At 38.8% G+C, this 23,165-nt stretch overlaps 1 protein-coding gene across 4 annotated transcripts in view; it reads left to right on the forward strand.

Annotated features, from left to right (window-relative positions):
• The window catches only part of ZFYVE16 (zinc finger FYVE-type containing 16), a 36,402-nt gene extending 13,594 nt beyond the window's left edge, over window positions 1-22,808 (forward strand). For 3 of the 4 annotated variants that reach the window (XM_075727195.1, XM_075727194.1, XM_075727193.1), the window contains exons 4-18: window positions 5,473-5,569; window positions 6,448-6,624; window positions 7,486-7,637; window positions 9,760-10,138; window positions 10,661-10,783; window positions 10,878-11,033; window positions 11,647-11,871; window positions 13,674-13,756; window positions 15,709-15,813; window positions 16,653-16,803; window positions 17,992-18,072; window positions 18,647-18,809; window positions 19,630-19,735; window positions 20,145-20,309; window positions 21,211-22,808. In XM_075727195.1, coding sequence (XP_075583310.1) covers window positions 5,473-5,569; window positions 6,448-6,624; window positions 7,486-7,637; window positions 9,760-10,138; window positions 10,661-10,783; window positions 10,878-11,033; window positions 11,647-11,871; window positions 13,674-13,756; window positions 15,709-15,813; window positions 16,653-16,803; window positions 17,992-18,072; window positions 18,647-18,809; window positions 19,630-19,735; window positions 20,145-20,309; window positions 21,211-21,372 — 2,325 coding nt within the window. In that variant the 3' untranslated portion in view covers window positions 21,373-22,808. The remainder of the gene's footprint in view (window positions 1-5,472; window positions 5,570-6,447; window positions 6,625-7,485; window positions 7,638-9,759; window positions 10,139-10,660; window positions 10,784-10,877; window positions 11,034-11,646; window positions 11,872-13,673; window positions 13,757-15,708; window positions 15,814-16,652; window positions 16,804-17,991; window positions 18,073-18,646; window positions 18,810-19,629; window positions 19,736-20,144; window positions 20,310-21,210) is intronic. The other variant, XM_075727196.1, reaches the window with a different exon arrangement.
• Window positions 22,809-23,165: the final 357 nt, after the last annotated feature.

The raw sequence follows: 23,165 nt of genomic DNA on the forward strand, positions 1-23,165 counted from the left end.
TATACTACCTGTAAAACACTGTCCATGAACCTGGAAAGATTGCCTTCTTTCAGGAGCTGCAAACCAGCAATACCAATGCAAAGGATTAATAGCTTAAATCTGTCCTCCTATGTGTTTAGATGTATAATTTTTCAGGAGAAAAGTATGCTGCTGTTGTGGGGTGAATGGTACTCACCAACTGAGCAAGTAATCTATAGAACTTTTTTTAGCCTGTGGTCTTCTGCAGTGAGTAGATAATGTCAAAGCTTATTCTTAATCCAGAATTCCCTTGTGAGCTACTGTGGCTTACACTTGTACTAGTGCATAAAGGCAAATACTGACAATACTAATGAACTTACTTTTCAGTGTTCCTCTGTAAACTTCATGGATGAGGAGATACAGCAAAGACTAATGTCAGTACTTACTAACTTTTTGCATCCCCAGTGTTGAGAGGCACCTGGAAAGGCTTGGTAATTTTTTCCCAGGTTGCCTCTTCTAGCAGTGTATTCAAAGCATAGTACCATTTACTTCAACTCCAGTAAGTGTGAACTAAAATGTAGGTCTGAATTTGGGTGCCAAGAAAATTAAGAACTCATTGTGACAACATAGAAGTCATTGAACTTGATCACTTGGCAGAATATCCTGTTGAAATTTTGCAACAGTTTAAAAAGCAGTTCTTCAGAGTGGGTTTCGTTTTAGTCATAAGACTGACTGACTTCAAGTTCCTGTTTACATTTGCTGTGAAATTTCTTGCACCTTGTCTAGAGATGAGGATAAAAGCACCTTTCACTACACAGTCCTGTTTACAACCATCAGCTGTTAGTGTTGCTAATCGTGTGTGTTAACAGAGGGATTTTGGCAGACAGTGTAATTAGAGGGAGTGTCATGATGCATGTTCATTGGGAGAATGAGTGAAGGCAGAATAGAGTATCTAAACTTTATGGATCCTGGAGTGCTGTGCAGTTGTAACTCTGTCATAGCTTTTCTGAATGTGCAACAGCTTAAATTTCTGCCTTGTAAGACTTCTTGTCTTTTTAATAGTAAAGTTACTATTAAAACTATTTATCTTAAAAAACAAACAAAACAATCTTTGTGGACGTGGTGTGGGTTGTTGTGTTTTCAACCACTTGGACATTGGAGAAACTGGTAGGATTCACAGTTGTCTTCTGTGGACTATTCTGGAAGACAATTGTATTGTTTTCATGTGGTCCTACAGCTTTTTTTTATCAATGAAAATGGCAAGACTTGTGAATTCTGGCTTCTGTGCTGGAGGGAAGTGTGAGGTTAGTGGTCCCTGCTTTCTCTCCCATCTGCAGCGCTTGTGAGGCCAGACAACTTCTGTTTCTTTATTTTGGTGTTTGTCTCTTGTTGTGGTACTCTTCCTCTTCCTAGCTCAACCAGAATCAATTTCTTTGCTCAGCAGCCTCATCGTAATCTCCTTTTCCCTGTTACATTACCTGTCCCTTAGTTTGTCTTCACCTCTTGTCTCCTGTGCATTAGGATTGAGCCACCTCCTCTGTTGTGGGTCCCAGTGGCACCGAGTGTAAGAGGAGAAAACCAATTGCAAAGGATTGTACTGCTTAGCATTTGAAGCCCTAAGGTGGATTGTAACTGATTAGCAATTAATCTTCACCAGTTATGTTCTTAACATCTTTACTGAGCATGTGCATTTTCAGCTGAGGTAAATTACCTGTGACACTAATGCAGAAGCAATTGGAGTAGTTTCTTTTTTGAGCTCATATTGCACCAATCAAGTATTACTGTTTTTACAGTGACTTTTCCTGCTTAAAGGAGTTAACTTGTAATAACCTAATTATTTTCTCTGTCACTACTGTTTGGGTTGTGTGCTGTCATTCCCCCCCCCGCAATCCACTTTGTTTTCCTGGAGATAATTAGGAGTAGCAGAAGACTTTTAGTGTTCTTTCCATTTGCTTAACTCTGGTCAGTGGTAGAAGGCTTCTGTCAGACCAGGGTTTCAAAAGATACCTTTTGTAAAGGCTAATACTGACTCTGGAGTCTGCATATAGCTAAAAGTGGTGGGACTCTCTGAAAACTTGCAAATCACCCTTGAAAGAACATAAGGGAAAAGTGAGAAAAGCACCAGATACTTACAGGAACTCTTGCAGAAAACAGTTTTACTAGAGACATAATTCTTTGAATGGGATTGTGCAGTAGTAGTCCAGGCTAAAGAGACGCACTTTTTCCCCTCTCTCTGCTTAAAAATAGACAGGATTTATATCCTGTTGGAGTAGAAGAGCATATTCTGTTCTTTCAAAGAAGCCTTCAGCAAGCTTTTAAAATACTTTGCTGAAGGGAACTAGCAACATGAAGGCAACTGTGCTTATTCTTTCTGACAGAGTTCGGGAGCCCACTTAGCCAACAGAGTTCCAGTGCAGACATTAGTAAATAGCTTGGGAAGCAGCGAGCTCTGTCTTAGATAATTGTCTGTGAGGTGGAAGAGGCAGCTTGGAATTTCATGACAAACTGATAGCGCTTGTTATGGGGAGACTTGGTGCAGCACAGAGTGCTGCAACATCAGTGGATGGGGAATGGCTCTTTGCTGGTATGAGACTAGATCGTCATTACCTGAATCCTTATGGGAGATTATCTTCAGAGGTAATACCAAAGCAGTAAAGCAAATCTGACCCAATTCTGGGTTTCAATCCTTGTTCCTATCACTGTTGTTTAATGTGAAATAGTTATGTGATTAACAGCAGTAGGAGTGAATTTGGGAATAAGTGGTGCAATGTGGAATTATTTTCATCGCTCCAGATAAGAATTTTAATATATCATCACTTGTGTCCTCCTTGGCTGCTTTTATTGTGCATGTATTCTGGTTTTGGGGTGTTTTTTCTGAAGGCTTCTTCATGAGAGAGTAAGATACAGGCTTGAATATTAGGCTGCAGAGGGCTTAGAATCAAAGAAACGTATATTTCTTGGAAGAGTTTTCTAATTGCTGTGCAATTGTATACCAGCTGCTTCCAGCTCTGATCTTCAAAAAAAAAAAAAAATCCAGTTTTAGGTATTTTGTGGGCACCTGGCCTTATGTGATTACATCTGCTCACAGCAAGAAATTTTAGGTGCTGCTCTGTTTCATAGCTGAATCTGAGAGAGCATTGGCAAGAGCTGAGTGCTTAGCAGTGTAGAATCATAGAATTGTTTAGGTTGGAAAAGACCTTTAAGATCATCCACTCCAACCATTAACATAACAATACCAAGTCCACCACTAAACCAATTAAGGGTGGAGTAGCAATTTCATGTTTCCTGGCTTGGTGGCTGCATTATTTTTTTTAATGAAAGTGAAAACTAGGAATCATTAAGGTTGGAAAGGACCTCTAAGATCATCAGTCCAACCATCAACCCAACACCACCATGCCCACTACACCATGTCCCAAAGTGCCATGTCTACCCATTTTTTGAACACTTCCAGGGATGGTGACTCCACCACCTCTCTGGGCAGCCTGTTCCAATGCTTGACTACCCTTTCTGTGAAGAAATTTTTCCTAATTTCCAACCTAAACCTCCCCTGGTGCAGCTTGAGCCCATTTCCTCTCATCCTATCGCTAACTGCATGGGAGAAGAGACCAACACCCACCTCACTACAGCCTCCTTTCAGGTAGTTGTAGAGAGCAATAAGGTCTCCCCTCAGACTCCTCTTCTCCACACTAAACAACCCCAGTTCCCTCAGTGGCTCCTCATAAGGCCTGTGCTCCAGACCCTTCACCAGCTTCGTTGCCCTTCTCTGAACACGCTCCAGCACCTCAGTGTCTTTCTTGTCTTGAGGGGCCCAAAACTGGACACAGTATTCCAGGTGCGGCCTCACCAGCGCCAAGTACAGGGGCACAATCACCTCCCTGCTCCTGCTGGCCACACTATTGCTGACACAAGCCAGGATGCTGTTGGCCTTCTTGGCCACCTGGGCACACTGCTGGCTCATGTTCAGCCGGATGTCCACCAACACCCCCAGGTCCTTTTCCAGCAGGCAGCTTTCCAGCCACTCTTCCCCAAGCCTGTAGCGCTGCATGGGGTTGTTGTGACCCAAGTGCAGGACCCAGCACTTGGCCTTGTTGAACCTCATACAGTTGGCCTCGGCCCATCGATCCAGCCTGTCCAGGTCCCTCTGCAGGGCCATCCTACCCTCCAGCAGATCGACACTCCTACCCAGCTTGGTGTCATCTGCAAACTTACTGAGGGCGCACTCAATCCCCTCATCCAGATCGTTGATAAAGATATTAAACAAGACCGGCCCCAAAACAGAGCCCTGGGGAACACCACTTGTGACCAGTCACCAACTGGATTTAACTCCATTCACTACAACTCTCTGGGCTCAGCCAGCTTTTTACCCAGGGAAGAGTACGCCTGTCTTAGCCATGAGCAGCCAGTTTCTCCAGGAGAATGCTATGGGAGACTGTGTCAAAGGCTTTACTGAAGTCCAGGTAAATGATATCCACAGCCTTTCCATCATCTACCAGGCGGGTCACCAGGTCATAGAAGGAGATCAGGTTGGTCAAGCAGGACCTGCCTTTCATGAACCAATGTTGGCTGGGCCTGATGTGGGCGTTCCTGGCCATGCGTGGAAGGTTGGTTTGTAGGCATCTAAGGATTGCTTTCATCCAAGAGAAATACCTCACAAATTTCAAAAGCTTATAGTATGGATGGGTTGTGGTGCAGTTCTGGGAACAGGATAGGAAGAACCCCTAATCAAAAGCAGACTTTGTAGTTTGGCCCAAATTGTGGAGCTTTTATGATTCTTAATCATAGCATCACAGAATGGTTTGGGTTGGAAGGGACCTTTAAAAATCATCTAGTTCAACCTTCCTGCCATGGGCAGGGACATCTCTCACTAGCCCAGGTTGCTCAGAGCCCTGTCCAGCCTGATCTTGAACATTCCAATGATGGGGCATCCATGACTTCCCTGGGCAACCTGTGCCAGTGTCTCAGCACCCTCATTGTAAAAAAATGTCGTCTTCGTATCTAATCTAAATCTACCTCTTTCAGTTTAAAACCATTGTCCCTTGTCCTGTCACTGCAGGCCCTTGTAGAAAGTCTCTCTCCATGTTTCTTATAAGCCCCCTTTATGTATTGAAAAGCGGTAATCAGGTCTCCCCAGAGCCTTCTCTTCTCCAGGCTGAACAACCCCAACTCTCTCAGCCTTTCTTCATGGGAGGGGTGTTCCATCTCTCTGACCGTTTTTGTGTCCCTTCTCTGGACCCGCTCCAACAGGTCCATGTCTGTCTTGTGCTGGGGACTCCAGAGCTGGATGCAGTAAAAGCCTTTTTAATAAAAGTACTTCCTCTTTTCCCCAAACAGAAACGTATTAAGGTGCACGTGCTAAAGTGCCTTTTCTCCTTCGCTACTTCCAAAAATGTGTATGCATGCTTTATATAACACAATCTGTTTTAGTAAAAGGAGTGAATAATAATAATAGGAACTTAATTCAGGAAATACTGAGATTTTGTCTATAATATTTAATTCAATCTTTTTCTGGTTCAGGTTTTTTGTGGTGGCTGTTGCAAACGAAAATGCAAACTACAGTACATGGAGAAGGAAGCAAGAGTCTGTACTGGCTGTTATGATGACATTAATAAAGGTAAAAAGGTTTTTTTGAGTAATTGCAGTTATCACTAAAGAAGAATAGGTACAACTAGCACCTCTAACATTTGTTCTTTTTGGGCGGCTTCACTATTTTAATTGGTGTATGTTTTCCTATTTCTGAGATGGAGGGAGGAAGAGAATAATTATACCTCTTAGTTGGATTTTAGTTCTTGTTTTAAACTTTGAGTAGTAAATTGGATATTTTTCATTAGAAAAAAAAGTTTTAACTCCATAGGACTAAATATAAAGTTATGCTATTGGGTCATTTGTGGCAGGAGTTTAAAAAGTGATCCTCCCTTCACAGTAGCCTTCTTTGTGTTTAAAGGCCATACCGCTGCTTGTTCTTGCATGCTATTTGCCCATTTTATGTAGCTTTTTGTCCTGATGTTTTTAAAAGTCACTTAACAGTACTACGGTAATTGAATCCTAAGATAACCTTTTCTTAACTGAAAGCTAAGCATGGATGCTTATGGAAACATCAGGAGAAAAAAACTGAGATCCTGATTATTAATAATTAAATAGCAAGGTGAAAACATACCAGACTTTTAATATGCCACCTGAATGGAATTTGATTTGGTAAGTGTGATATATGTATTTATACCAAGGTACAGGGATCATATGGTTCAATGTAGTCACTGCAACAGTAGCAAGATGTATAAGGAGGTCTGTTTCTGTAGGAATAAATTAGGCAAATATGCAGGTAGGAAATCAAGAAATCTAAATTTTCTTCTGTACAATAGCTGGAGTGTTCATTTTTCATAACTAGCTCACAGATTGTGCGCTGCTCTTGCAAAAAAACTGCACCCATAATACTGCACTGCAAATTAAATTTAGTCAATGGTGAGATGTTAAAAACTAACCGCATTTTTTTAGCACAGGCATTTGAAAGGATGATGAGTCCAACTGGTCCAGTCCCCAATTCCAGTATCTCCTCTGAGTATTATTCTGCTGTTCCACCTTTGGAGGAAGCCCAGATATCTGGTAGTGCTAGCTCTCCTTCACCTTCTGCATTGTTACCTATCTCAGTACTTAAACAACCTGGTACTGAAGGTACGCTAAACACAGTATAACATATCTAACACTTTCAGGATCTCTTTGGAAAGAGTTGTTTATTGCATCATGGATACATATTTGGTATAGTGATGCTTTTTGTGGGAAATGGAAACTGTGACACTGGCAAGTTACTTTCAGTTCCCAGTTTTGATGCCATGTGTGAGCTTGACCAAGTCTGTCTTAAGTCTCCATTTATGAAATGCAGATGTTACTTTTTTCCTGTTGTCCTCTCTGTTTATATTGTCATTCCTTTTTGTGTAAATACTACTTTCATCATTTTTACATAGCTAGGAGATCTCTGGCTTGTGTTGCAACTGCCAGTCTTACAGTAAAAACAAAAAGTAGTTGTTTAGGGAAGAGTTGCTAGGGAAGAGTAGGGGTTCCTTCTCTGTCTAGATATGAATGATTAGTGGCTAAGTAGTGTCTAGATACGAATGATTAGTGTCTAAGTAGTGTCTTTGTTCCACTTTTATTAAATATCTGACCTTCTTCAATGAAAATAAGTTTTAAAACAAGGTGATAAGCTAACTTTTTTAGAGTGTATTTCATCTTTCAGTTGTGATATACACTTAATTCTTATCTTACTACAGAGGGATGATTGAGGAAGTAGCCTTCCTTATATAGGAATTGATAGATTTAACTATGGCATGGCAGCTTCCTCTGCAAGTATGAGATTTTTTTTTTGCATGTATTTGCTTGACTGGAGACTGGGAGATGTCAAACTGTCTACCTGTGCTGCGTTCCAGTAAACAGATTCTCTGTATATCTCGGGGGAGATGGGGCTTAATTTTTATCCCTTTCAGCTGTTAGAACAGTACAACAATATGAAGTCAGTGTTGTTTTCTTAACCTGTCCTAGGGCTGTGCCCCAAAGAACAGAGGAGAGTTTGGTTTGCAGATGGTATTTTGCCAAATGGTGAAGTGGCAGATACAACAAAACTTTCATCTGGAGCAAAGAGGTCGTCACAGGACTTAAGTCCAGTAAACCCTGACTTGCCAGAGATGCATATGGTATGAATTAAGAAGTGTGTGTAGGTGCATGAATTACCTCTTGAAATAGCTTTGCTTGCTATTGATGGGGCCCCTTACATACCATAATATGACACTTGCTTCACAGCTTTTTGGAATCTGAGCCAATGTTTGATTATTTTTTTGGGGGGTGGCTGTGAAGTCCTTGGATTGAAATATTCTGTAGACCATACTTCAAAGGGAACCACTTTGATTTGGGGTGTATTCGAACTTCAAAAATGGTATGGCAGAAAATTTTCCAAAACAAGTTTTTTTTTTTTTTTTTACAAAGCCTTTGATTGATTACTTTTATGAAGGTAACCTCATCCACAGTTCTAAAACCAGTCATTAACAACATGCCTATAGTAGAAGTTTGTGGGTTTTTTCCAGTGGGTTGCTATAGTTTGCCTGTTGGATTAGACTAACCAGAAGTTGCTTAATGCCCTAGAATAGAGCATTATAGGGTGTGGAACAATCTGTCTATTGCTTCTAATGTGAACTCATATTCAACTGAGAGGGGGATTGGCTTTTTTATAATAGGTCGTATTCATGGTGTTGAACTAGTTGCACTTGACGTGAAAAGTGCAAAGAAGTAATATAAGTTTGCTGTGGAAAGATTTGGAGAGATTCCTCAGCTGGAGCCTTTTTAAACTAAAACATAGCTCTGAAGCACTGTCTCAAGTGATAGATAAATCCTGTGATTCTAACAGTGTTCTTAGTAAAGCTAATGACCAGACCAGATCATTATTATTTGTATGGAGGTTCTGAACAGTTACCAGGTGCATAGCATGTAAATCAGCCTTAATCCACGAAGAATGGATAATAGTAAATGTGACTTCATTTGAACAAGGAAGGATTCCAGTAAGTTGCAGTAATCAAAAGGTACAGCCTATCTTCCATTTTGGGGAAGGAGTAGGATACTTTTCACTTGCAAAAGATGAGCAATGGCTAAAATTAAAAGCAGCGTGGACAAAGTAGGAAACAATTAGTTGATGGTTCTTGTATGCAGCTTCAGAAGCTCCAACAAAACCACCGTACTGCAAACAAAGTGCAAACTACAGTGCATGGAGAAGGAAGCAAGAGTCTGTACTGGCTGTTATGATTATATTAATAAAGATAAAAAGGGGTTTTTGAGTAATTGCAGTAATCATTAAAGAAGAATAGGTACAGCAAAGGATGTACTTTACTAGGTTAATAATCCTGAACATGCTGCCACAGGATGCTATGAAGGTCAAAAGTATGAAGTGATATGAAACACCAGCAAGCAAATTTGTGGGAAAGAAGTTGATTAGAGGCCAATTTAGTGATCGTTTTGTCTTGTGTGTTTTGAGGTGTTATTTTTGGGGTTGGTGTCTTCCCCCCACCCAACACGTGTATTCTCTAAACGGATGATTGCTGGAAGCTGATGGCGTACCAGGAGAACTATTACAGGGCAAGCATGGAGCTGTTAGGTTTTTTCTTGTTGCAATGCAAAGTCTTCCCTGTTGAGATAGGATGCAAGTCTAACATACTTGAATAGCGCACCTCTTGATTTGTTTTTTGATGACAGCTCATATCCTAATGTGCCTGTGCTCATAGCTTGTCTTGCCCATTTGGCTGGGGGAGTAGCATAGCTTTGAATCCAAACTAGAAATGAATCAGACTGTAAGATGGTAGACAGCTATTAGTAAGTAGTTTAGAAATAGAAATACACTTGCAGTACTGAACTGCTGATTCCAGTAATGGCAAATTACAATGATGACAAGGTTCAGTAGCTATGAGTGGGGAAATAGTAGTACCAAACAGATTCCTGGAGGGGTACTTTGTTTATTGTTGATTGTGTTACATCTGACTGTTGTATGCTAAAAAGACTCATCTGCAGTGCTCTGATATGAATTTTGTGTTACCAAACAAATAAATGAATGATGCATCTTCACCTAATGTAACTCCTAAAGGGGGGGGGGGGGGGGGGGGGGAGGAGGGAGGGAGGAAGATCCACGAGAGATTTGATGGCTTTCTTCTTGTTTAGAGGAAATGCACGCTCAGTATTTGTGATAGATTTCCTTCTCTTTTTGCTTCTAGAATGCTAGTAATGAAAGTTTACCTTGTGAGACAAGAGTGTAGATATGGTTTTTCTTCTTCACAGGCTGCAAACCCAGAGGAAGATAGCACATTAACTGGTGTAAATCCAAAACCTAAGGAAGAAGCTGATACTATTACAAGAATGGAGGAATTGTGTCCTTTGGTTTCTTCAGATGATGCACAGCAGGCTGTTCCAGGAGAGAGTGAGGTGGTACATAGTTATAAATCTGTAACTCTAGAAACTAAAGAGTGTTCTCCTACTGCAGAAGCCGAGAAGACTAGTTCCAGTTCAGCTGATCAGACTACAAGTGATATGCCTGTTAGTTCTTCAAGTTACAAAGCACTATGTGGTGTTGAAAACTGTGTTCGTAAAGAGATCAGCCTTGTTCCTGATGACGATAAACTGCCACCGCTTTTGCTTGCAGTGGGTGAAAAAGGAAAAGGTAAAATTTGAGAAAATTGTTAATACTTAATCACTTGATGCAAGATTTCTAAATATGAACTTGTGTGTATTTAATTTGTATTTTAATACAATTCTAATCTCACATTTGTTTGCTGCACATTGGATTGTTGGATAATTGAACATGCATTATTAGCAAGATCAATACGTTATGCAAAGAATATTTCATCACTTAAATGCATTATAGTAGTAACTGTGCTGCTCATTGATGGTAACTAACAGTACCAGTGTATGGATGAGGAGACAGCATACACAAGTAGTCAGTAATTAGCAAATGAATGATAGCCATAGTTTGCAGCTTTGTTACAAGTTACTGCTTTGTTTTTATTTTTCTTAAATCTTAGGGTAAGTTATTCATTAGTTGATCTGTTGCTATTCTAAGTTTAAGAATAGTTACCACCCTCTTAGGGTAGGAGGATGGGACAGTCTTTCATACGCTATGATCTGTAATTCTTTTAGGTAGTTGGCTGACATGTTGAACTAAATTGGGTATTATTTTATTTAGATCCTCTAGTGGAAGAACATCCATCTCACCAGCAGGTCACCTTGCTTCTTGTGGAAGGAGGTCCTAATCCATTAACTTTCATCCTAAATGCAAACTTGCTTGTAAATGTCAAGCTAATAACTTGTAAGTAGTGCACATTTTCTTTTCCATTAAATCCAGCTTGCTTTTTCTGACTGTAGAACAGCATTACTGTGGTATCTATCTCTTTAATTAAAAGATTCTTCAGAAAAGTGCTGGTTCTTCTCAACAAATGGACTACATGGTTTGGGTCAGGCAGAAATTGTCATTCTGTTGCAGTGTTTGCCAAATGAAGAGATTTTTCCCAGTGAAATATTCAAATTATTTATTGACATCTATAAGGATGCAATGAAAGGTATGTAATTTTAATGTCTAACTCTTTTATTTTATAATGTTTTCTTGCTGATCTTTAAAGCTGGAAGTGGATAGGTCATTTTTCCTCAAGTATTTGTAAGTGTCTAATGATTCTGTTGAAAAACCTTGCAGTGTTAGCCTTGGGTTCTAAAGAAACAACAGGAAGAAAAGAATTGAAGTTTCTTTGGTTTTTTTACTTCTGTAAAAATCCTGTTTGCAGTCTAGTTGTTGTTATTTAGTCATATTGTGTTGGAAATTCTGGGTTATAAGTCCTTGAGTCAATGGTTTAGGACATCTGGAACTTCATTTGTAGAAGTACAATACTCTTGCGTATGTATATATTTGAGGTCTGTTAATCGAAGTTCATCAATTGGTGTGTGTCAGAACATAGTACTCTTTAGGGGTTTTTGGTATTTGTTTGGAAAAACCTAGTTTCATATTCGAGTTCACTTAGTAATACAGAGCAGTTGGTCTATGGGTTTAGATGTCTGTCAGACTTCCAGGAAGATGCGAGATAACACTGTGGTTAGGAGACCAGTGGTTAGAATCGTTTTCTTGACACTAATGTATTCCTTCTCCAGATGTGCAAAGACTCTCTATCCCTCTTTCTACAGGAAGGTTAATAAGAAGCATGGAAAACATCACTTTTACTGAAAACTTGCTCGGTAACAAAGAGCATGGAGGATTCCTGTTTGTTTCACCAACTTTTCAGAAACTTGATGATCAAATTCTACCAGATAACCCTTTTCTCTGTGGCATTCTCATCCATAAGCTGGAAATACCCTGGGCGAAAGTTTTTCCAATCCGTTTAATACTGAGATTGGGAGCAGAATATGGGGGTAAGTTTTAACACTTTAAATAGCTGTATAAATGTAAAAGTCCTTCTGGAAAAGGCAAGGTTTTTTAGGCCAGCAAAATATTTAAAGTCATCTTTGCAGTATTTTATATTACACTTGTGTCAGACTGTGTTATACATTGGAAGGCAGCTATTGAGACACTTGGGAATTTGCATTGTCATGCTAGACTCCCTTGACTTTTTTTTCCTGTTCTTAGCTGATGAGAAAGCTAAGAAACCAAAACTGACCGTAGTAAAGTATCAAAGTGTCTAGTTTCTGTTGTCATAGGAAAAAGGTTTGAAGGGAAGTTCACAAGCCCAATTTACAACTCTGACAATTGGTTTTTTGAGTTTAAATTACTAAAATTGAGAATATTGGCAAAATATTACTGCTTCATAAAATGAATAAAGGTATTCATTACTTATGAGGATAACTTACTACTTAATACATTTGAAATCTCTAGGCCTGTAAAAATGCAGAAGGTATTCTTTCAAAGTGAGGTGGATGGAGAGCACAGCACACAAATGTGCACCACCAGAGGTTGTGCAGTCACCCAGCCTCCATGTGTGGGAATTACTTTCCACAGTTTGTTGCAGGTGGATGTGAGCATTTTCTGCTCTCCCAACGAGATTTACATTGACTTTGCACCAGGCTTACCAAAAGAAAAGCGTTTACACAGATCCCCATTGCCTTGAAGAACAGATAAGCTAGCTTCTGCAAGGTCTGAAACTAGATACTGTCCTAAATGCCTTCTAGAGTTGCTCGCATACTTGCTTGAATAACAGAGACATTTAATTTAGTGATAGAGGTGTTGGTTTTTTTCCCCTTGCACTGCTGCTTATGATTTAGAGAGCAGGAGTTCAGATAAGGAACATGCAGCTGTTGCTTAAGCAGAATGGATTTAAAAAATGTATCATGTGCAACTTTCTTGACCTGAATGCATTTTTTATAAATAAGCCTACTGTTCTAGAAGCTGCGAGTCCGTAAACATGTATCACTTGCTTGTTTATGGATTTCTTGAGTCAATAGCAGATTTCTACTGGCTAGGCTTCTGTCTGTGTGTTGACAAGGGTGGTAGCTTCTTTGTCATTCTTCTTTCTCTTACCGAACTACTTGTCTTTTTTTTTTTTTTTTTTAAATTTTCTCTTTGACCTCACAGTCCTGACTTTGCTATGCTACTTGTTTGGGTTTTGTTTTTTTTTTCAAATGGCTTCATACTGTGGTCTCCTGCATCTATCTCATTGCCTTCCCTAATTTCCATCAGAATGTTTCCCATTGCAGCCATGGGACTTCAAAGCATGTTACTTTGTAGGAACATCCTCACTCACTCCATTCTTGCTTATTGATACTAAGCATTCACTTTGTATTATAGTGTTAATGTAGAAGCAGGTGTTAACCTATATGGTTTTCTTAGTCAAGCAACTATGATGACTCATAACCCCTCCCACAGCTGGTGACCCAGAGACTAAACCCAGGATGTTTCCATCCAAGATCACCTATTGCAAGAAGCTGACAAAGCATATGAAAGCAGCAACACATCTCTGCCACAAAATTACTACCTCTAGGAGAGTGACTCCAGGCAGTAACATTGCAGTAGGATTTAACCGTGGGTGGGGAAACAATGCAGTGGGTTGAAGGACAGTCCATGACAGAGAATCAGACAGGGGCTCTAGTTCCTTTGGCTGGTCAGATATTGAGATTAAGAAACATAGGCTATAGCTGAAAATAAAAATAAATACTTGGATTAGCAAGTCTTAGAGTTGGTGACAGGTAAACATGACCTTTTTTTTCTTCCTCCACCCTAGCCTACCCAACTCCTGTAGTAAGTTTCAGGCACAGGAAGCCACTCTTTGGAGAGATAGGACACACAATTATGAATCTGCTTGTTGTGAGTAAATGTTTTATTCTCTTCCTTTCCTGCTGTAATATAGGTTGTGTAAAATATCCTCAAAACTCTGATTCTTGAAAGCAGTTATTTTTTGCAAAGGGCTAATATTTCTGTTCTTCATATGTGACTTGAAACTTTCTTACCAAAGAGTATTTATATGTGAGTTAGGAAAGCTGTATCTTTCACATCATATTGTGACACAGTAGTTCTGGTAGTAAGAAATGGCTTTAAATGAATGAGAAAAATGTTGACGTTTACATTTATGCTGGTAGTAATCATTGTTCAGTTGCATTTTTCTCTTCCAAGCAAGTGTGCTACAAGAATTCTAGTGTTAAATCTGACATTTTTTGAATCTGAAGAAAAGACTTGACAGGCAGATGCTGTGGTCTAACTGTAGCAGTAATTACTTTGCCACACAAACTGAACCTTACCGCAATTAACCAGTCTGTCTTGGGTGAGGTACTTTAGGTTTTGGCAAAATCATCAGAGTAAGTCAAGTCTGGAATTTATGCCATTCCCTGAGGAAATTTTTTCTTTGTTACCCAAATAATTTGATTTAAACTTCAGTAAGCCTGTATTCCTGACCAGTAACCTTCTTATACTTAAAAAGAACTTATCTTTAATGCTGTGATGAGAAGTGCTGTAAGGTTGTGGAGAGAACTGCGTGTATTATTTAGGTGATCATTAAATCCTCTCTTAAGAGGCTAGAGACCATTACAGCTGAGATGAAACTTCAGTCTTTGGCTCCTCTTTCCTTCTTGCCACTGTTGATGTCCATGTCAATACATAAGGAGTCAATCAGAGGAGTTGTACCATCTGAAAAACAGTGTAAGATTCCTCCGTTAAGAAAAGATACTTTAATTCTATGAGTCAGCTCCCTGCCTGATTGGTGAAGTGCCAGTGCCAATGTGGAATTGCATCTTCAGACCTTGAGGAATCTTAATGTTGTGCTGCTCATGAAGGGAGCTTCTATAAAGTTTATTTTCAGCTGGATTAGAGTTACCCTGATTCTCCTTCGTAGCTGTGTTTGTAGTGTCAGCTTGAAGCAAGTAGTAGGAATACATGCTCTTTGGCAGGACTGTGTCTTTTGATGCAGCAGGAGCTTTAATCATTTTGAAATGACTGCAAAATGTTCTCTTGATGTTATGCTTTTAAGTACCTGTGGCGCAAATGCTCAAGTAAAATCATATAAGATCTAGTACCACACAAGGTAGTGGTAGGCAGTGGTAAAAGACAGAGGCAAAGGGCATCTGTGACATATATCCTTAATGGCTAAAACAATGCCAGTTCAGCTGAAATTTGTAATGTAGGGACATGTGTTCATAAATACCCTTTTTGCTAAAGCTATGCTGATTGAGGAAGATACTGATTACCTGGCTCAGCTGGTGACAAGAGCATTTTCTAACCTTTTTTTTCAGCTAAGCTAGTAAAAGTAAGAAAGATCATTTTATACCTAATATTCTGGAATAAAACAGAGCAGGGAATGTTGCAGAAGTGGCTGAGATGATGGATGGTAACTTCTGTCAGAGAAAGGTATAAGAAACAGTGCAGTATTCAAGCTATAGCTCAAGAAGTTAGAGCTGTAGGGGACAGGGTATGAGCCTGGAAACAAACTAACCTAGGTGGTGGCTTCCATGCTTTGCTTTCCTTTCAGAGAGGGAGGGTGTTGAAGTATTTTGTGATCTAAACCACACTAAGATTCTAATGTGCATAAAGTAGCCATAGTCTAAATAACCCACTGGTAAAAAAAATTGTGAACATACTCACTAAGGTACTCATCACATGTATCACAGGAAAAAAGTGATCAGTAAGTCTTTCACCACCCTTAATGTCATCACTCTTTAGAAGTCTTAGGGATGTATGTCAAGTACTTTATCTAGGTAATATTTGATATAAAAGGTAAGAAAATTATACTTAATTGTCTGGTAATACAAACCCTTTGTCTATTACAGGACCTTAGAAATTATCAGTATACTTTGCATACCATAGACAACCTGTTTATTCATGTCGAAATGGGTAGAAGCTGTATTAAAATACCCCTAAGGAAGTATAATGAGGTGAGTAAAACCATCTAGATTAGCTTTCTAATCCAAACTGCTTTAGTCTTTAATTTCCATGTAATACCAGTCACATCTTTAACATGAGCTCTTCAAAAAAAAAAAAAGGGGGGGGGGGCAGGGGGTTGGTTCTTAGAGGCTGTAATGTTTTTATTCTGTAATCAGTTTCCAGGCAGTTCTGCAAGTGAATTTTCCACTTGACAGCAAAGTAATCTAGAAATCTGGAGAGCTGCTATTTGCTGTGCAATAGACTCTTTGAACTTTAAACTGATGTAAACATGCGATGGGGGAGGGCATGAAATCTGAGCACACATTTCCTTCTTCCTGGATATGGTGGAAGGTGGGTAGTGATGAGTAAAAAGTTGAGCTTTAGGATAACTATTAAATGCTGAAAAATCAGCAGTTTCTTCAAAATCTTTTAGCATGTATTTTCAGGGATTCTCTTACACATTTCCTGATGGTGGTGTTTTGCTTAAAATTTAAAAAAAAAAAAAATTTCTGCCAGCATAGTTTTTATTACAATTTGTTTACTTCAGCTTTAACAAAAAAAGAGTAATAAACTGCACAAGACTTAATGTGTATTTTAGCCTTAAGACCAACAAAACTCCTACAACTCATATTCTGCATTGTCCAGACATACTCATTCCCTCTCTGCTGAAATAGTATTTTTGATCATGCTTAGTGTTCCTCCAGCTAGTCATGGCAAATTGTGTTGCTCAAACTCTCTGGAATTGACTTAACTGAATAATTCTTGGGATTTGCTTTGAGAGCTGGATTTTTCTAATGTCTTGTATTTAAAATGAGGTTCATTAGTTTAATGAAAAATCTTGTACTGACAGGTAATGAAGGTGGTAAATTCCTCTAATGAACATGTAATTAGTATTGGAGCAAGTCTTAATACTGAAGCAGATTCTCACTTAGTGTGTGTGCAGAATAACCATGGCCTCTATCACACACAAGCAATCAGCGCTACTGGACATCCTAGGAAAGGTAAGCTGTCTAATTTGGCTTGTGGAGAAAAAACACGTTTCTAGAGCAGAAGTGCAAGTTCACCTTTAGGCTGCAAGGAAAATATGTATTCCCAGTAAGTTGTTTAGACAAAAAGTTCAGCATCAAAGCAGCAAAGTAATTTAAAAGCAAAATAAAATGTTGCTGGTTGATATCAACACGTAGGTACCTTTTACAAATGTTATAATGAATGGAGATTAATACTTTTTTCTTCTTTGTTTCCAGAATGTTATTAATACAGCATACATTTTCAGACCTAATCAGATTGTTACATATGTCAAAACCTAAATTTAATATTAGTGTGAATTGGGCAATATATTTACATATATAAACAAATAGTCTCAATAACTGAGTGCATGGAAATATAGTAACAGTGAGGACCTCTATACAACACCTAGCAAACTGATACAACCGCCTGTACACAGAAGAGTGTAGAGGTACCTTTTAGGTTCTGAAAGTAATACAGCTGTGCAGCATGGCAGTGCATCTGGGCCGATGAGTTGTGCTTTTCAACAAGGTCCATTATTTGGGGGGGAATTCCAGATTGATAGGGCTGTACTCTTACAATCTCTGGTGTCAACCCGAAACGTTGTTCTGTGCTTCATTAAGCATAGCTCCTTAGTGTGGTTTTGTTGAAGCACTGTGTGTAACTAACAAATTTATGCAAAGGTTTGTAACATGGAAATTTGCTTATGTCACCTTTTCTTTCAATTGTGTTTAGTAAACATCATGTAAACTTCAGGAATATATTCTGTAAATAAATTAAAACTTGAGTGACATGTCTGTTTTAAAGGACAAAACCCAACAAAAAACCAACAAAAAACCCCACACCACTGTTTCTTCAACTCTGTCTTCTCTTTGCATATGGTGTTTTTTTTGGCTTGCCTGTGTTGGCTTGCCACCAATATCTTAAAAGGGTACTGTATACACCCTCAAAAAAAGTTAACAAGGCTGGTCTTTTTTGCCAAGGTCTGGTTGGAAAAAAATATTTTCTCTTCAAAAGAGTGTTATGTTGCATATCATCCTGTCAGTAAGGGATTTCTATTAGCGCTTTCAGTATAGTAGTACCTTTTTTGCCTGCCTTTCTAAAAAAGGAATGCAAGTTAAATGGTAGTAATGACAAACTTGAGCAATGTGAAATGGTAGTCACTTTGTTCCTACTTTTTCTAGTTACAGGTGCAAGTTTTGTGGTGTTTAATGGAGCTTTAAAAACATCTTCAGGATTTTTAGCTAAATCCAATATAGTTGAAGGTAAGAATTTTGTCCTATGTGGTTTCTTCTTAACAGAATTTAAAAAAAAAAACAAAACAGTAGTCTTGTGCAAGGTCTTTATTACTCAGTAATCTAAACTTTTCGGTATTTTTAACTTTGTAGAAAACCTGTTGCAAACAAATGCTGTATAAAAAATACAGGTGCTAGGTCACCTACTTGTTTTAAAACATACTAAGTTTTCACTCTTTTTGCTTTAGTCAATGCAAGTGTTTCCTTCATGGCTGCCTGTATCTGGAGCTACTTTCATTGCTGTGTTGATGAAATATATTTATTGACACAAATGTAAAAAACTTATAAGATTAGTCTAACGTAGACGATTCTATGATTCTAAGATTGATATTTTAGTCTTAGTTCTGTTGACAAGAAAGGTTTTCATTACTTCCTCTTTCATGTAACATTCAATGCTGTAGTTGGGGGATGGAGTCCATTTGATATGCATTTATTAGAGCTGTAGGAGAGGGTTGGTCCTACTAGAATTTAGGCCAAGATTCTACTAAACAGCTTTGCTACTCTTTCTGTACATAAGTTGGAATTCTAACTAGTTTTTTTCTAGATGGACTCATGGTACAAATAACGCCAGAAACGATGGAAGGCCTACGTCAGGCGTTAAGAGACAAGAAGGACTTTAAAATAACTTGTGGCAAAACAGATACAGGAGACATAAAAGAGTATGTCGATATTTGCTGGGTAGAAAATGAAGAAAAAACAAATGAAAGGTAAGTGTATTACCAAAGCAAAACATCTTAGAGAATTCTTGTTCCCAATTTTCAAATATCCACCTTTAATTTCTTGAAATTAATCTAAGGTATTTTGAAAGATAGTACTTGATACTAAAACCTGAAAGGGGATAGAATGGTAAATCTGTACCTGCAATCCTCTAGATGTCACTAACAGAGCAATTTTTCTTATAGTTCACCAAAACTTAATACTGTTTTCTCTGTTTGAGAAGTTGATGAGAAAAGTCAGTTTCCTTTGAAAGTTCTTTATCAAATCAGTAATCAGTTTGTGTGAGGATGTGATTAATCCCCTTAAGCTTCCTTACTGGGGTGGGGCTTGGAAGTGTATAGTACTGCCCTTGGCCATTCACTGCTTGGAATGCCAGTATTCAACAAAGCAAAATGAGATGTAAGACATCTTTATTGGATGTGATTTGAATGCTTGTTTATGTAGCTTCGAACTTTAATTATACATCACTAACTTAAAACTTGTCTCATCTTCAGTTGTTTCTCAGGCCATGAGCTTGACTTGGTATGCCTTTTTCTGTGGCTTCTCTGACCAACTGGAACAAACAGTGGCTTTACCTAAGATGGTTTATAGCTTCTTAAATGTGTAAGATTAGGTTTTTAGTAAGTGTTGTTTGTTCCTTATTTAGGATACTTCTTTTTGTGGCATCTGTATTTTCATGATGCAAGTCCCGTATTACATTTTGTTGTAAAGCTGTTTAAATGGCCTTTAAGGATGGCTAAACATTATTTCATACAAGTTACTCAGATCATAAAATGTTGTTTTAATTATCCATACTGTTATCTTCCACAGAATTTTAAGCCCAGTCGATGGAAAATCAATGGAAGGAACTCAGAGTGAAAAAGTACCACAAGGCAGAGACTTCGAAAGAGAGGGAAAAGTTATGAAGTGTACTGAAGTTAGTAAATTACATTGCTCTTGAGCTGTTCTGAAATGTTTTAGAATTGCTAAGTAGTAAAGAGATCATACTAAGTGAAACTACTAATGAAACTAACTTACTTGATGCATTGCCATACTGATAGGCAGAATGTTCTCTGTAGCTCTTCGATAAGTTTACATACTTTTCATTTTTCTCCTCTGAAAAAGACTAAGTGTGTGTTCGCATTGATAACTGTATAAATATGTAATCCAGATATTCACATGGTCACTTAAGTATTTTGATTGAATAGATGGAATATTAAAATACTTCGCCAGCAAACCAGCATTGTAGCTTGCTCTGTTCTGCATTATGTGTATACTGAATTACTCTTCCTTCCTTTGGAATATAACCAGGCTGCTGACTGTCCTTATCCTTTCTGTAATTTCAGGTATACTATTTTCTAAAGGATCATGAACTACCCAGTCCTGTTCCTCACCAGTTTGCTAAAGAGATTGCTGTTGCCTGCAGTACTGCTCTCTGTCCACACCTTAACACGTTGAAAAATAATGGGATGAATAAGATAGGCTTAAGAGTTTCTATTGACTCAGATATGGTAATCTTTTAACATCTATTGCAGACACTCTATTTCAACTGAAATCTTTCTTGTAAAGACCTTGAATCTTTTTCTGAATGTTTTTAGTTTTTTGCCCTACCCCAGATCCAGACTGAGGATGAAATTTCATGAAGAACCTGTCTTAATGGCTAGTTTTTCTTGAAAGGAGTAGTCCTGTTTCCTTATTCTGCCCAAATCCCCTAATAGCTGCTTGCAGTAAGCTATCAGTCCTTCCCTAGTTCTAACTCTCTCTGGCACTCATCTGCCTCCAAGGTGAGTCAATTTAGAGAATCATGGAGCTAATTTTCTGGTTCTTTTCTCAAATTACATAGTTTCCTGCTGGTTTTGCTCCCTAATGTAGTTCAGTAAGGCATATTTGCACCAAAATCTGTACAGCAGAAAAGGACAGGTCTGCCCAGCTGAGGATGGAAGAGAGGGAAGGCAAGGCTGTCCGGCAGGTGATGCCCCTCAAGAGATGACAAAACTGTAGAACAGTTCAGTTCCTTGCCTCTGAAGGTGTTCTGTGTTGTACCTCCTTACCTTTTTTGAGAGAAGCTGGAAATGCAGTCCTGAAAATCTAGTTTTCAGTAATATATTTTGAAATCGATCTAATAGTAACTGTGATCCTAGGATATAATCAGTTCACTCCTGGACACCAGACTGAAGGAGTCTGGGACGGAGAGGATGTGTGGCCCTGTAAACCCAGGGGCAATGTTACATGCTTCTCAATGGCAAGCCTAATCGTTCATGATTGACCTCAAAACCCATCCAGTTGCCAGTGTTTGGATGTTATTTTGTCACTTCATGCTAGCTGAAATAATCTTTTACCAATATACTACACTTTCACGTTGTCTTGTTAGTATTAATGTTGCTATTAACACTTTTAATGTTTTCCTTCTAGGTTGAGTACTTAGCTGGATCTGGAGGCCACCTTCTTCCACAGAACTATCTGAATGAATTGGACAGTGCTCTGATTCCTGTGATTCATGGCGGGATGTCAGATCCTACAAGTCTACCATTGAAAATGGAATTAATATTTTTCATTACAGAACATCTGTTTTGATGAGGCTGATTACAGGCAATACACTGATTTGCTACATCTGAACACCAAAGTTGTAATGCTATAAACACTAAAAATGTTGAAGTTTCTAAACCTGTTATGTTTTAATAGATTTTCAGACTGTTTTTTAAAACCCTCAAATCCTCTCTGGTTGCTTTACCACAAAAGAATTGTAGTTTGTCATGTTTCCTAAAGTTCTGAAAGTTTACACTTAATACAGGTGCAGAAGAGGGCAGGTTTTGTTACCTCTTTACACAGTTGTAGCATTTACTGTATGTAGAGTAACTTCAAGCCATATTATCTTGCCTCTTAACCTCACACAAATGTGTTAATAAAAATTGCTATGGGTAGATCTAATCTTTCTCTGAAGCAAGTGCTTTCCATGTGTAAATGAGATGAACACTGGAGTGGAAGCTGGCACAAAACTGTTTTCTTGCCATTTGAGATTCAAATATGAGGTCTTCTGTAGCTGACAGCAAACTTCCTATGTCAGTGCAAAATACAAGTGTGTACCTTCTGACACTTGTTTATGGTCATCATGAGGAAGAATTTTGCAGGTATGTTTATGAAGACTTTGTAGTTGAAGTCCTTAACATGAGGATGTTATGCTGGTGCTTCAGGAACATAGGCTCTGAATTTTTTTTTAATAACTGATTTCTTTCTTGTATTTATAAGGATTTATCTAATTTAAATGGATGCTATTTTTATAAATACTGCTTTTTTTTATTTACTCTGTGTTCAGAAGTCCTGATACAATTTGATCTTTCAAGGATTAATAGAAGACCAGATTACCCTTGACCTAATCTACATGTAGCAATAAGTCACACAAGAATTCTGCAATATCTTTTCTGCTCCTGTCTACTATTTTTGCCACCTCTTAGTAGCCACCTTTACTTTCAGGGAGAATTGATGTATTAAGTGTGAATTTTCATGAACAGATTGATTTTTTTAGTATACCTGAAGTTCTTGTATAGTATGTATTTTTGATATTCGGTCATTAAGATCTATTTATGTATTTGTGATGCATGTGACTTGTACTGATGTTCAGCAAACCGTAATTGGGGTTTGGTAACTGTCACATGACTGTTTATCAAAACAGAACCAAAATTAAATATATACAAGATCTATATTGTTTTCAGTAAAAATGCTGGTACAGTTTTGTAATAAGACTATTAAAACTTTGATGCCTTCTTGATGCTAATAGGGGATATTTTATGTTTTTGTATCAAAAACAATTTGTAACTTAACCTGCTCCGCTGTTACCTATGCTTCAAAATACCAGTTCTGGAAGGGCCTGGGCTTCAGGATCTTGCCCTGGAGGAAACTGGGGCTAATTCATGTAACTTCTTTAGAGAAACTGCAGTTGTGGGGGAGAGCTGAAGACCACACCACGCGCAGTATGAACAAAACCTGTCCCTGCCTGAAAACAAGCTGCAGCCAGACAGTCGAGGAGACAACAGCGGAAGGCGGAACAGTCGTTACGGACTGTGGCTGGCTTGCTCCCGGTACCCTGTCCGCCGTGGGTGCTCCAGCCTTGCCCGTGTCTGTAGGGGTAGCCGAAGGCGCCGCCGACTCTCGCCGCTCGCCCTGTACTAACTCATTTTAAGTAGTGGTCAATAAAGAAAGTTAACTGAAGTGCCTTGCTATCTTATCTCTGTTATTTAAGGGGGGGGAGAGGAGACGCCCTTTGGGTGCAGCTTTTTGGGGATTCTTCTGGCAGTGCTCCAGCCGGCCGCCGGTTCCGCTTCCGGCGGACACCTTCCCGCAGCCCTCGCCGCGGCGGCGGCTCCTCGCTG

The sequence above is a fragment of the Pelecanus crispus genome, chromosome Z (assembly GCF_030463565.1).
Source record: "Pelecanus crispus isolate bPelCri1 chromosome Z, bPelCri1.pri, whole genome shotgun sequence".
NCBI lineage: Eukaryota > Metazoa > Chordata > Aves > Pelecaniformes > Pelecanidae > Pelecanus > Pelecanus crispus.